Raw genomic sequence first — 15,804 nt, 5'->3', positions numbered from 1 at the left:
AGTGAGATGACATAAAGTGCCAAAAGGAAAAAAACCGTCAACCAAGAATTCAATATCCAGAAAAACTGTCATTCAAAAATGAGGGAAAAATTAAGACACTCCCACATAAACAAAAGCTCAAGGAGTTCACTACCATTAGATCTTTCCATGAAGAAATACTAAAAGGAGTCCTTCAGGGGCGCCTGGGTGGCTCAGTTAATTGAGCGTCTGTCTGACTTTTGATCTCAGCTCAGGTCTTGCTCTCAGGGTCCCGAGTTCAAGTCCCATGTTTAATAAATAAATAAAATAAAAGGAGTCCTTCAGATCGAAACAAAAGGCCACTCAACAGTAAGTTGAAGCCATATGAAGAAATAAAGACCTCCAGTAAAGGTACCTACATGGGAAAATATAAGAGCCAATATTATTGCATTTTTGTTTTGTAACTTCACTTTTTATTTCCTATATAACTGAAAAGACAAATGCATAAAAATAATTATAAATCTGTTATTGGACACATAATGTATAAAGATGTAATCTGTGATGACAACAACATAAAGGGGGGATGAAGCTATATAGGGGCAAAGTTGTGTATGCTATTGAAATTAAGTTGGTATCAATTCAAACTAGGTATAAATTTAGGATGTTAAATGTAATCCCCATTCTAACCACAAAGGAAATATCTAAATATCTAAAAAATATACACAAAGGGAATGAGAAGGAAGAACATATCAATACAAAAAATCAAACACAAAAGAAGGCTATAACGGGGGAAATGAGGAATTTTAAGATTTTTTTTTTTTTAATTTATTTGAAGAGAGAGAGACAGCCAGCGAGAGAGGGAACAGAAGCAGGGGCAGTGGGAGAGGAAGAAGGAGGCTCATAGTGGAGGAGCCTGATGTGGGGCTCGATCTCATAACGCCGGGATCACGCCCTGAGCCGAAGGCAGACGCTTAACGACTGCGCCACCCAGGCGCCCCGAAATGAGGAATTTTAAAAAGTATTAGACTTGGCAAACAAATATCAAATGGCATAAATAAATCCTTCCTTATTACTAATTACATTAAAAGTAAATGGATTAAATTCTCCAGTCAAAGGTGAGACCGGCAGGTTAGATTAAAAAATGATCAAATATGTTGCCCATAAAAGACTTGGTTTAGATGCAAAGACATATATAGGTTGTAAGTTAAAGGAGAGAAAAATATATTCCATGCAAATGATAACCAAAGGAGAGCTGAAGTGACTATACTATTATCAGATGGAATAGACTTTAAGTCTATTATGTGTTACAAGACACACAGAAGGATTATATCCTGATAAAGGCGTTGATTCATCAAGAAATAACAATTATGAACATACATATACCAAACAGAGCTCCAAAATATATAAGCCAAATATTAATAGAACTGAAGGGAGAAATAGACAGCTCACAATAATGGAGACTTCTGGGGACTTTAGTACACCACTTTCAATCATAGATAGAACATCCACAATGGAATGAAGATACAAATCAGTAACAGAAGGAAAACTGGACATTTCATCAATATGTGGAAATTAAACAACAACCTCTTAAACAACCAGTGATTGAAGAAATCATAAGAGAAACTAGAAAATACCTTGAGATCAGTGAAAAAAACAAACAACAACATACCAAAATTTATAGAATGCAACAAAAGCAGTGCTCAGAGAGAAATTTACAGCTGTAAATGCCTACATCAAAAAAGGAAAGACCTCAAATCAATAACTTTACACCTTGAGGAACCAGAAAACAGAAAGGGGAAAAAGAAACAAAAATCAAAACAAAACAAAACAAAAAACTAAGCCCAAAGCTAGCAAAAGGAAGAAAATAATAGAAGAACAGAATGGAGAGAAATGAAATAGAGAATAGAAAAATAATAGAATCAATGAAACCAAAAGCCAGTTTTTGGGAAAGATCATCAAACTGACAACACTTTAGGAACTGACAAAGAAAAAAGAAGACACAAATAACTAAAATTGGAAATGAAAATGGGGACGTTATTGCTGTCCTTGCAGAAATAAGAGGATTATAAGAATATTATGAACAACTGTACACCAACAAATAAATAAGATTACCTAAATGGAATGGACAAATTCCTAGAAACAACCAAGTTACCTAAACTGACTTAAGAAAAAATAGAAAATCTCAACAGATCTATTAACAAGAAAAGAAATTGAATCAATAATCAAAAACTTCTCAACAAAGAAAAGTCAAGGACTAGATGGCTTCACTAGTGAATTCTAACCAAACATTTAAAGAATTAAAACTAATCCTTCTCAATCTCTTCCAAAAAATAAGAGGGAACACTTCTTAACTCATTTTATGAAGCATTACCCTAATACCAAAGGCAGCTAAAGACATTACCAGAAAATTACAGACCAATATTCCTCATGAACATAGATACAAGAATCCTTAACAAAACACTAGCAAATTGAATACAACGTCACATTAAAAGGATTATATACTGTAACCAAGTGGGACTTATAAAAGGAATGTAAGAGTGGTTCAACATAAGAAAGTCAATCAATTTACATTTTATAGAACAAGGGGAAAAACCCACACAATCACTTCAATTGATGCACAAAAAGCATTTCACAAAATCCAACACTCTTTCATAATAAAAACACTCAGGAGGAATAGCTTCCAGTTCTCTCTCTGACCTTAAATGTTACCACGCCCTCCCTCCCCATTCATCTGACCCTATCTCACTATTTTTCTTTCTTTTCTTTCTTCTTTTTCCTATTCTTTGAATATGCCAGGCACAGATCTCAGGGCCTTTGTACTTGCTGTCCCCTCCACACTGAACACTCTTTCTGCAGACATCAGCCTGGCTGATTCCCTCACTACCTGCAGGTTTTTTCAAATTCAACTTCTCAGTGAGAACTTCCCTGTCTATTCCATGTAACATTTAATACCCACAGATCCTAGAATTTCATATTATCCTTCCCCACTTTTTTGTTCTAATTATCATAAGATACCATTTATTTTTAATTTATATTTATAGCCCATTTAGAATGTAAGCTACATAGCACAGGTTGTTTTATTTTTCCATTATTTTGTTCACTGCTATATCCCTAGTGGCTAGAACAGTGCCTGGGTCATAATAACTGCTCAATATTTATTCAATGATTTAATTAATTAATCCATATATGGTAGAGGTCAAAATTATAGCACAGATGATAGACCCTGGTGAACTCTACCATGCACGGAAATAGCAGTTGATCCTGTGGAGAACCAAACAGGATGCTACTGACTTGAATATGAGGGTGAATCTTAATCAAGATTATCAATGATCTCACTAAACTCTTTCTAACAAACTTAAATACCAAGCCTTGATATTCAAGGGAAGAGAAAAAAAATCCAGAAAGCTCAGCACCTCTTACTTGAGGCTGAAAGAATTTAGAATGACTCCTTAGAATACTGTATTTCGAGGACTCTCCCAGAGGCACACTGTGAGAAACTGCAAATAATTCACAGCAGATAACCCATTGTAAGTGCTAAGTAAACATGTACTTCTCCCCAAATGCTAGAGGAACCCAGCAGCAGGGTGGGATGAGTTCCCCTTGAACACATCTGGGCAGTGTTGGTGAAGGATGTGGTTTTCAAGCTAGGCTTTGAGGAATGAGTGAGTCTTTCAAATACAGAGCATGAACTGCACGTGTGATGGGGGAGACAGGCAGTAGGTTGGGGTAGTGAAATGCGTTATGAATCTAGAGATGTAGACTGAAGCTTTGGCTAAGACCCTTGAATGCCAGACTCATACTACAGTATTGGGGAACCAGTGAAGACCTTTGAGAAAAGGACATAAGGAGATGAGACTGGCATCAAAAAAAGAAAGGTCAAATATATTTTTCTGTTCTAATGAACTAATGTAACTCCAAATTATTTTGTATATGTATTAATTCATTTTGCCAGGTTCAATGGCTTAAAACTTTTCAGTGACTTCTTGTTGTTCTAAGAATAAAACCTCAAACCTTTATCATAACCTACAAGATCCACATATAGGTCTGTCTCTACTTTCTGCTCCCAGGCTTGCTGCCTTCACTCGCTCTGTTGCTGCCACACTGGTCTACTCAAATTCCCCTCTCCCAAACCCCTCCTACCATAGGGCTTTCATAGCTGCTATGGACAGCTGTCGCCCATCCTTTTCGCCTAGTTAAATCATCTTCCTTCAGATTAAGGATTCCTTTCTGAGCAAAACTCCCCAACCTCTTATACACTACCATGGCACTACTTATTTTTCCATCATAGCACTTAGCAATGAATATATTTAGTTGCGATCTTTGATTCATGTATCTCCTTCTAGGCTGAAGTTCCATGAGGGCAGGGGCTTGTTTATCCCCAACTACTGCACATAGAAAATGCCCAATACCTATCTGTTGGAAGGAAAAGAAAAAGCCAGGACATTTAAAAGTGTGAATTAGATAACATAGTAATACAAACCATTCCATCTTGCGCTATCCAAAGTCTCTAAGAGCTTGTCCAAGACTACATGGCTTGTCAGGATTCAAACCTAGCCTTTTTTTTTCTTTCTTTCTTAAGTAAATGCCATGTTTTCAGTTACAGTCTGTGTGAGCAAGGAAGAGGTAAGAAAGCAGAGCAAGACTTCTCACAAGTACAAATCTGATCCTATGGTGTTTCAATCCTTTTTTCAATATATAGGTCATCAAGCCTCACTTACTTAAAGACATAAACCTGTAAGCAGAGGCCGCAGACTGTTTTCTCACTCTCTTTTCTTGGAAAGGCCTTGCTTATATGGTGCTTTCTCACTCTACTTCCTTTTATCTGGGATTCGTGACACATAATTGAACTCAAAAAACAATCTTGTGTGTGAGCACCTCTGTGTGAAGGCACCTAAGACCAACAAAGACCATTATGTTATTGGGCAACATCAAGTTCCTCTGTCTTTCCAAAGGCCAATCCCGTGTTTGGTGGCACACACACATTCCTATATAGAAAGTAGCAACTTGGGGATCAGCATGATGCTTATGAGCATATAATCTATGCGTTTCGGTATTTCATTGGGTCTCTGAGCCCTCGTTTTCTACTTATCAAGTGGGAGTGGTATAAACACTAGACTTAAAAAATACAGCACCTAACTTTGTGCCTGACATTTTTACATGCACTATCTCATCCAGTCTTCACAATAATCCCATGGGGGTCAGAAACGCTTGGTATTACGAGAAATGGGACTTGCTCAAGTTCATATGATCCTTTAACAGAGGAGCCTGGGGCTCAAATCCAGACCACTTGGCCACTATCTCCTTTGTACTATGTCTTCTATCCTAGCAGGTCATTGAGAGAACCTCACAAAGAAATGTATTTAAAAGTGTTTTCAATTATAAAGATCTACACAGTTCTAAGAATGTTAAGCAATTTGTTACATTAGAGAGGAAGAAGTAAAACGTGATTAAGGTTTTAAGGGTGATGATTTAATTACTAGAGAACAGGTTACTTTTAAGAGTGGTATTATTGCCTGTACTTTGAAAGTTCTCAATTTAAATAATAAAACAGAAAATCATTCAATTTAAAAATGGGTAAAGGACATTTCTCCAAAGATCTATGAATGGCCAATAAGCAGATGAAAAGATTCTTATCATCAGCCATCAGGGAAATGTAAATCAGAACCACAATGAGGTACCACTTCACACACTAAGATGGATATAATTTTTAAAAATAATAAAAACAAAAAACAAATAATAACAAGCACTGGTGAAGACACAGAAAGAGTGGAACTGTCCTATACTGCTGTAAGATGTGCAGTCACTGTAGAAAAGAGTTTGGTAGTTTCTCAAATCATTAAACATAACTGTAGGACCCAGCAATTACACTCCTAGATATATACCAAAGAGAACTGAAAACATATATAAAAACTGTACACAAATGTTCACAGCAGCATTATTCATAATAGCCAAATGTAGAAACAACCCCAATGTCCATCAACCAATGAATGGATAAATAAAAGGCGGTATATCCATGCAATGGAATATTACTGAACCATAAAAAGGACTGAAGGACTGAAACATGCTACAACCTTGAAAATACTATGCCAAATGAAAGAAGCCAGTCACGGAAGACCACATATTGTATGATTCCATTTATATGAAATGTCCAGAATAGGCAAATCCATAGAGACAGAAAGCAATTTAGTGGTTGCCTAGGGATGGGGTGGTGGGGTGAGTTTCAAGGGTAACAGCTAAGGGGTACAGGGTTTCTTTTTAGGGTTATGCAAATGTTCTAAAATTGGCTGTAGTGATGGCTGCCCAACTCTGTAAATATAGTGAAAACCACTGAACTGTACACTTTAAATGGGTGAATTGTACGGCATGTGAATTTCAATAAACATTTTTTAAGTTCTCTAAGTTCAGCATAAACTGCATTCTGCAATACAAAGCCTTTATCAAAGTTTACTTTAAACCAAATGGATTTTCCTTATCACTGCTTCTAACAGTTGTTAGGACTCTAATTTAAATTCTGTAATATTTGCAGCATAATCTCTGAATATCTTTCATAAGGACTGACTTAAAATTACATTTAATTTATGGACTTATACGAAATACAAATAGATCTAATGCTAAGACTTTCAGTAAAAGGATACCTGGAGATCCATATACAGCATCACCATCCATCCACTTAATCAAGAAACCTAAGAGTCACTCACTCATGTTTCCTCCTTCCTTCGGCCCTGGCATCCATTCCATCAGCAGGAAGCTCTGTTTGTAAACTCTGATAAGGGTTGGATTTTCTGTTTATTTACTGTGGAATCCCTGGTGCTTAGAACAGTACCTGACACGTAGAAGATGTTTAAATAATATTTGTTGAATAAACAAAAGAATTCATGCTCTCCTTGAAAGTAATACCTTTGAAAGAAAAGAAAAATGTTAAATCCCTCACTTGATAATTTGTTAATATATACACACTAATTTTTAAAAGTAAAGCTTGTGGAGTTTCATCTGCCATTCCAGTTGCTGAAAACATATTAAGGCTAAATTCTCAAAGGGACACAGGTATGCTATGCTGTCAGAGTATGTGGAAATAGAACATAATAACTTTATTCAAGTTTGCTCTTGTTACCTGACCCATGAATATTTAAAAGATCTTTTATTTTGTAAAAACTTACATCTGTAAGTAATGGACTGACCATAACAGAGGGCTTAACCTTGAATACATGGTTAGGCTTAGGGGCCCACAAACCCCTAAGATTGTTTGTAAAATCTAACATGTATATTGGCATGTGTGTCTTTTTGGGGAGAGTTCATAGTGTGATCAGATTTTCAAAGAAGCCTATGACTGGAGAGGTTAAAAAGTTACTTAACCAGAAACAATCACAAAGTCTTTTAAACATGAATTTGTACAATAAAATAAAATCCAACAGCCCCACCTATGGGTAAGTCGTTATCGCTCAGGAGAAATGATGGCGACTAACAGAGGTCAGTGCATCTCATAAATGCTTGTGTTTAAATCTTCAGTGTCACTCTAGTGGGAATTTATTAATTATAGTATCACAGTTTTTTTTCTAGATATAGATGCAAAAATTAGGAGACTGTTGATGAAATCTACTTACAGTACTTCAGCACCAAAAAATTGGGCAGTTATGCTGATATATGTATGTACAGTTCAACATTTGTCAGTCTTAAAATGCTTATTTATAGTGAAATCTATATAAAACCGTTAAAAACTTTTCTATTTACATTTTTTTAAAAATGAAAAGAATTGCTTCCTTTGCCACAACTTGTCAAAACTGACCGTTACCCTCCCACCCTCTTACCCCTCATCTACTTGTGACAGACATGTCGTGATCACAAGCCCCAAACATATTGCTTAAACAAACTGTGTCCTAAAAAGGCAGAATGACTAAAAACATTACATTTAGAACTGTAAATGAATTTCTATACATTTCAAAGGGGGTTAAACAAAAGTATGTAAAAGTTATCTTCAAAGTCTCAGTCCAACATGAATGTGCAATTTCAATGTTAAGATAGCATTATATGAATAATTTTTCCTGAACATAGCTGAACATTTCCTTTGGGCCCGAAAATGTTTCTTTTCCTCTCCTTCACAAAGAAACATTTTCTCTTAAGTTTTCTTAAAGGAGCAGGTGAGGGGTGGGAGGTGGAAAGGGCAGGCAATCCTGGTTTACAGGAAATCTGTCAGAAAGAATATGGCCTGCTTTGAAATGTTTACATTTAAATAAATAGAAGGCAAGTGTGCTGCCTAGAGCACAAAGGAACAACAACACAATAAATTAGCATACAATTGATGAGAATGTACAAGCCACCCAAAAAGCACTTCCCACGGGTTAGGGATCTGATTTCCACCATCTAACAAGGATTCTTTAATGCCAGTATTTTTCTAGTTATTTTATAAACTATAAACTGAGCAAATGTAAAATGTTAACCAATTCAACACTTCCAGGGATTTTCAAAAACATACAAGGTTTTTTAAAAAACTGCTCCTGACACACCATTTCAAAATACAAACTATTCACATTCTCCTTTTCTGATGGTGTTTTGCTCAGTAGAAACCAGTTGAGGAACATTCACAGGAAAAGTCTTTCCACTGCATGACATACTTTTCCATCAGCCGTGGTCCAACAGAGAAAGAATATCAGGTCTTCTGTCACTGCAGATGTGCATCTTTTTCTTTTTTCTTTCTTTCTTTTTTTTTTTCTTTTTTTCCTTTTTTTTTTAAAAAAAAAAAGTACATTCCCCTGTGAGTTTTATCTTGTTTTAAAATGCTGCTCCTGCAGCAGTTCTTGTTGAAACACTGCGATTCTGGGGTCCACAGCCTAAGCATGGGCAAAGTGCTCTCTTTAGACATCAAAAATCAAGGGCTTCCCTGGACACTTGGTAACCAAGTAGGTTTTAAAGTGCACTCCTGTTTCCAAAACACTTAGGACCGTTCGGCAGAACTCTGAGAGGGGCTAGGCTCGGTTCCGTCCTCTGTGCTACTGTCTATGTCTTGCTCCATTGCTGTCTCATCATCATCCAACTGCTGGCTAGTGAAGTTGTTTAGCTCAAGAAGCCCACTGGGCTCTACGACCACGTTGGAACTGGAGTGACAAGGAATAGCGTACTGGGGAATGGCCTGGAAGAGAAGACACAGGAGAGAGGCTTTATGGTAAGAAAAAGAAACAAGAGGATTTCCCCAACACTAAGAAAAGAAACAAGGAAACTGACAGTCATTGGACAACTCCTACACGCCAGGCACTGTGCTAGGTGCTTTCACACATGATATTCTGCTAAATCCCCATAACAACAGTATGAGAAAAATGTTACTCCCATTTTACAAATGAGGAAACTAAGAGGGTAAGTGACTTAATCAAGGTCACACAGCTGGTCAAAGTTAAAGTCCGAGGATTCAAGCTCAAGTCTTCTAACAACTTAAAGTGATCTTTCCACTTCCTGATGGCACCTCTTCTAGTAAGGGAGGCTGAAGTCTGTGCCTAATTCAAGAGAGAGACTTTAAAGGACATTTTCATTTGACCATTAAACAAATTTTAAATGTGAATGTAGTCAGATTTCAATCATTATTATCTGCAAGATACATGATTAATTTGCTGACACCACAATATATTTTAAACCCGTCAGTAACCCCGTGGTAGTTCAAAGGGGAAGTTATTTATTTGGGTCACATACTGATACTTTCTTAAGAGGACAAAACTGTTTTTAAAAACAATAAAAATACGGAGCGCCTGGGTGGCACAGCGGTTAAGCGTCTGCCTTCGGCTCAGGGCGTGATCCTGGCGATCTGGGATCGAGCCCCACATCAGGTTCTTCTGCTATGAGCCTGCTTCTTCCTCTCCCACTCCCCCTGCTTGTGTTCCCTCTCTCGCTGGCTGTCTCTATCTCTGTCGAATAAATAAATAAAATCTTTAAAAAATAAAAAAAAAACAATAAAAATACGAGTAGACAAACACATATTATGGCCATATTGCCTTGTCAGGTTCTTCTTTCTCATCTTTATCAGACACTTCTCTAAAAGGTCTATCAATTCACATCACACCCCTGCTTAAAGTTCTACAACTGTTTCCTATAGTAATTATAAAATCAAACTTCTTATCATGGCTCCAGGCTTATGCCAAACACACTGTTACCCTGGACCTTTGCACTAGTTCTTCCCCTCTGCCTGGAATACTTTTGCTCCAAATCCCTGCACGGTTGGTTCCATCCTGTCATCTGCATCTTAGCTCAAATGCTTAGAGTAAAATGTTTCGAGAAGCCTTCCTTCTATGACCATGAAACTAGATCACTGGGTAGGTCCCACCCCTACCTCTATTACATTGTTACTTTTTCTTCACTGCATTTATCACGTTTGTGAAATTTTTTTTCTCACCCTTAGAATGTAAGCTCCATGAGAGTATCAGAGCACAGATCTTGATTATCTTTTTTCATTGCTAGATGCCCAGAGCTCTGAACAGGGCATGTCACGCATTAGATGCTCAATAAACACTTGCCAAATGGATTCACCTACCTTTAACATTGAAAGTCCTAGGGCAAAATTGAGTATTAGCAAATACACCTGACCAAAGCAGTCTTCTACTGCCAGTGGGGGGGGGGGGGTGGGGAGAGGGCTATAAATATGATTTTAACACTATAAAGAAAATATTGCAAGATGCCACGGCACTGAAATCTAGAGTAGTGCAGTTCTCTGTTGTTTTCCCCCACTCTGTTTCATACAGCTGATCACTGTGAAAAAGTCTCAGGAGGGGTCAGGAGACCTGGATTCTAGTTCAACTCTGGCTCAGACTTGCTGTGGACCTCCGAACAAGTCATTTCACCTCATTGAGCTTTAATCTCATGTAAAATAAGATAGAGAAGATATACTCTAAAGATCCTCAAGGTTCTAAAATTCTATGAGTTCCACATATATAGACTCCTTCAGAACAGAAGATATATTTGTTTTGTTTACACTTCTAGTCTGCACCTAGCACAGCGCCTAGAACAGAGGTTAAATAATACATGTGGTATGAATGAATGAATGAACGAACAAATGAATGAAATAAAGATTATCTGTCTACAAGAACAATGCTTTTCATTCAAAGCATTTATTATTAAACATGTTGAAGTCTTTTAAAACATTTTTCAAGGAATCAAAGCACTTCTGCAACCTTCTTGCCTTCATCCCCATACTGTTTTACTGAATCCGTAAAATCAGTACTTCCTGTCAAAGCTAAGTGTAACTAGTAAGATCTGAAAATATGCTAACAATATATTCATGATGACTGTAACAAGAGCTACAGTTACTGAGTGTTCCTCTGTGTCAGACACTTAACTAGCTATATTCCATACAGCTTCCCATGAAATCCTCAAAACAACCCTGTGAGGCAACCATTATGGTCTCCATTTCACAGGGAATGAAATGGAGGTGCAGAGGTGAACTCTGCTGCTCCAAACCACAAGGCTGGGAAGGAGGAATACAGGTGAGACTCAAATCCAGATGTTTCTGACTCTGAAGGCTCAGTTCCTAACCACCACACTGTCCTTGCCTCTGACATGGCCATCTAGCACATAGTATACACCGGAAAGTTAGTTGTGTGTTCTGTAGAGAGCCGACTCATTAGCTACTATCCTTGATACAGGAAGTAAAGTAATTTTCAGCCCTGTTCATAAAGTGCAGAAAATAATTTTCAAAGCTATCCCAAATTATTTCCAGTTTAGTGAGTATACCAATTTAAACTCTCAGGAGCCACAGTAAATTTTAGTAAACTAGTTAACAGCTACCATTCACTGGGCAATCACCAAGAGCCAGGTACTGTGCTAGGTGCTTCATCTCAATTTTGTGTAAGCCTCCCATCAATCATGTAAAGTAGGCATTCCTTATTCCCATTTTACTGATGAGGAAACTAAAGCAGAGTGAGGTTAAACAGCTCTGCCTAAAGTCACACAGTGAGTGGCAAAGCTAGGAACCATTCCTTTTCCACCTCTTTGGGGGGTTGGCGGGGGACACCAACGAATCCCTCTGTTAAGAATTACTTAATTCGCTAATAATTATTTTTACAGAGGAACAAATCATTTAACAATTCAATGGTCAGTTCTATTTGCCTTTCAGCATTTTCCCCATACTTATTATATCATATTTGGCTGAATATTGGTCAATTTGCATTCTCTCATAGCCTGGCATCATGGAAAAGGGAAAGTTTACCGCAGAAACTTCCAAGTCACATAACAGTGAATCTATGGTAAACCCTAATTATCCACATTTCAATGAATCCAAATTCTCCATTAACTAAAATGTGCTGTTCTGATAACCTTCCAAGCCATCTATCTATCAGCATAGCCAAAAAAATGACAAGTGTCAAGAAAACAACCTGAAACACTGCAAGGAGAAAACACAACTTCTAAAGGCTAGTTTGGACTCAGTAATTCTTTGGTCTTGATCTATTATGCATGATGACAGATGAGTTTTAGAATGAAGGGAAGGTGAGGCATAGAGGATCTACTGCCAATGAATAATTCATTATGTTCACTAGCCTGTACTTACCAAGGCAGGACAGTAACCATAACAAGATTTTTCAACAATGATTGAAATAAAAAGCAAAGCTTTATGGTTAATCCCAAATTAAATATAAAATTAAATTATGTAGAAACATTTCTTACAACATGTTTCTCCAGATACTGCAGTTAATTAAGATTTAATTGTCCTGAAAACCATAAATTTAGATCAAGATAAAGAACTGTGTTTTTCTAAGGCAAGGGTCCCTGAAATTAACTTGAAGTAAAAGTGCAATCCAATTATATCCCAGGAGTTTTTGAGCAAAGACCGGGGAGTGTGACCCCATCCAGCTGCTGATTTTCTGGGTTGACTTACTGAGTTAACACTGGCAAGCATGTCCTGTATCTATAAATTGAGCTGACATATGGGCTCGGGGCTCTTGATTGCCTCTAAGGGGTGCTGTGTGTTAACATCCACCCATTTTCTAGGATTCTCTTCCAGAAAATATAAATTTGTATATTTGCAATAGGTATTAAACCAAATTTTTCAAAAGCCATCTCAAAAATAATCGCTATATCTTTTGCCATCTTGGCTTGACTCTTCCTGAGACATGCCCAATCACGCCAAACCCACAACCCCCAAGATGCCCAATACTTCTCATGTTCCTTCCAATTCTTACCTGGATGATAATTTCTGCTGGGCTCTCTTCAGCTTTCTTTTGGCCTACATTCTGAATACGCATGAACTGGCCTGTCGTAGGCACTCCTGGTGCATCGATTTTCCTTGTCGTTAAGGGAGGGCCAGCAGCAGATGGACTTGAACAGGACTCTCTACATTTCTGTTGCTGGGGAGTGGAATTCGCCAAGCCTGCCACCACCACGTGGGTGGAGGGTAATGATCCTGCTTCACCAGTGAGCATACTAGTGGCAAGAGCCTTCTTTGGGGGATCCACTACCACATGCTCTACATTTGTATCAATCTGAGCTTCCATCAAAGACATTTTCAAAATGTCTGACACTGCTGTCTTCTCAGAGGCCTGAATGGGAGATATGCTTGTAACTGGTGATGTCAGCTTAGGCACAGAACTGCCACCAGTTATCTTTGTAACTGTGGGAGGCTGGCGCCCCTCAAAAGTTATCTTTGTAACAGAGGATCCTTGGGTTATAATTGGCTGCTCCACCTGAAAACAAATTGGGGTTGTGTGTGTTATAGCTACATCTCTTTGAGAAAACCTATCCAACACCCCAGATAATATGGCAAAAGAAACATTCGTGCGGTACACTAGGAAGACATTCTGAATGAAGCTTGGTGTTTTAAAAGAGGGCTCGATGGGAAAGTATCTGGTTATTTTTAAGAAACCTAGGGAAAGAGGAGGGGTAAAAAGAACCTTCATCTAGCCAGCCAAGGTTCATAGCAGTAAAGGAAAAAAAAATCACAGCAGCCTTGTTTTCCTTTGGGATTTATATCCCCACACAGTGTACCTTCAACCCGTTCCCAAATTATTTGCATCATCTTCAGTTTTTAAAAATAAAAAGTAGGATTTTCAATTTCTTGCTTCAAAATACATCTATACAAATATATTCTCTATATATGTATTTATAATACACACATACACACATATACATCACTGCAAAGCCACTGGTTTTCCCTAATATAATTTTTCTTTCGAATATCCAGATAATTCCTCTGCAATCTAGAAGATAAATCTAGAAGGTAAATTTATTAACTAGATGATGATGATGTAAACTACAAAGGAAGATGTTCAATGAAGCTCCTTAAAAGACTGTAGTTTACTTAGCATTACTGCCATAGATATGAGAACTTACAAGCATGGGAAAAAAAATACTGCATACCTTAAAAATACAAATAATTTAGGGATCTTGCTTCTATGCACTGCTGATCAATGCTGAAGTGATTTCATTAAAAACTGCCTGGAAAATCAAGTTCTGCGTGCTATGGTTTTTTTTTTTCTTCCTATATTAATGCGTGCATTTCTTCCCTAATGTCAACCTTCTGATGGGGTAAAGTAATACCAGCATAAATGAGGCTTTTGAGTTTCCTCTTGCCAGGAGAAAGCACTGCTAATCACGATAGGGTCGTGATGGTCTCATTTTTTCCGTGAACAGAGAAGTTTAACTTTGCATGCTACCAATATTCCGTTACCTGGCTTGCCGGCTGTTTCTCTGAGGCGGCTGGGAGCGGCATTTGGCTCTGGGGGGTTTGGGGTTGCACGTAGATTTTTGGTTGGTTCGGAGCCTGCTGCAGTTTAGGGAGCTGCTGCGTGGTTTTCACTGCGAGCACCTGTACTACAGTTTGCGGGGGCTGTGCCATTAAGGTAGGAAGCTGCCTGTCTTTGGCCACCATAGGATGCTGTGTGTGCTGTACATCTGGCTTGGGCTGTGCTTGTTCTTGCTGGAGAGGGGTGAGTTTCTGATGCCTGATGGAAAGCTGGGGCATCTGCGGGAGTTTGTGCTGGAGCTGGTCTGCCTGCAGGTGGATGGTCTGCTTCTGTTTAGTCTGGAAGCACTGCAGAGTTTTCACTTGCAGCTGAGTCTGCTCCAGCTGGGGCTGGCTAAGTTTCTGCTGCTTAGCTGACTGTGACTGAGTCAGGGCAGATCGGTAAAACAGACCTGTCTGAGGGTCTAAAGTGTCCATCTCTTCAACCTCGCCCTCCTCAGTTCCAAGCTCCTCGCTGTGTTTGGTAAAAGCGGTGTGACTGCTTAATGCCTAAGTAAAAAAGGCACAAAGTAAGAATGAAATAAGAAAAACACCTATATTGCTACATTTTCCTCACACTGGAAAAGACTTGGTTATGAGATTCATTCAAAAATTTTCAGAAGGAAGAGCCTAAAAGACCAAGAAACTCAAGTTTTCTAAATCTAAACGGGCCTTTAGATTGAGACTCTTGTAATTTCAACTCTTAGACATTAAGTACTGCAAAAACTGGTCCACCCACTTCTGTAAGAAAAGTCCTCGAGGGCCCAGAATGTATAGGTAGGAGGAATAAGGTTTCCCTGCAAGCACAGCTCAACACAGAAAAGGAAAAGGCTCCCTGGCTCAGGACACAGCTCTCTTGCCTGGTCATCAGAGATACTGACTCATCCAAAGAAAAGGGCGCAGCAACCCAGGAATGAGGTGACCAGAGAAAAGCCAAGGTTCAGAGAAGCCCATGTTGGCCGTGTGTATGTCCAATGCTGTCGTGAAGGGAGGAGTCACTGTCTGAGGGACATGCCCATCTGGGTCCCCACAAAGGGCCTCTCTGCTCGGAGTGGAAATGGTTCATCGGGCTTCACCAAGGCCTGTGTGAACAACGCTCTGCACTAGTCGTCCTCGCCCCTTTGGTCATATTCTGGGCCCACCGAGCAACAGTTTCC

The 15,804-nt window shown here is 38.5% G+C and overlaps 1 protein-coding gene across 10 annotated transcripts in view; it reads right to left on the bottom strand.

Annotated features, from left to right (window-relative positions):
• Window positions 1-6,079: 6,079 nt before the first annotated feature.
• EMSY (EMSY transcriptional repressor, BRCA2 interacting) overlaps window positions 6,080-15,804 on the bottom strand; it is an 87,346-nt gene continuing 77,621 nt past the window's right edge. For 9 of the 10 annotated variants that reach the window (XM_040630866.1, XM_040630872.1, XM_008707367.2 and 6 more), the window contains 3 exons: window positions 14,594-15,157; window positions 13,110-13,610; window positions 6,080-9,082 (listed from right to left, as the gene is read on the bottom strand). In XM_040630866.1, coding sequence (XP_040486800.1) covers window positions 8,888-9,082; window positions 13,110-13,610; window positions 14,594-15,157 — 1,260 coding nt within the window. In that variant the 3' untranslated portion in view covers window positions 6,080-8,887. The remainder of the gene's footprint in view (window positions 9,083-13,109; window positions 13,611-14,593; window positions 15,158-15,804) is intronic. The other variant, XM_040630874.1, reaches the window with a different exon arrangement.

This window comes from Ursus maritimus, unplaced genomic scaffold (genome assembly GCF_017311325.1).
Source record: "Ursus maritimus isolate PB19 unplaced genomic scaffold, ASM1731132v1 scaffold_16, whole genome shotgun sequence".
In the NCBI taxonomy this organism is placed as follows: Eukaryota; Metazoa; Chordata; class Mammalia; order Carnivora; family Ursidae; genus Ursus; species Ursus maritimus.
Note: the sequence above shows the minus strand (reverse complement) of the source record. Positions and strands in the feature narration are given on the sequence as shown.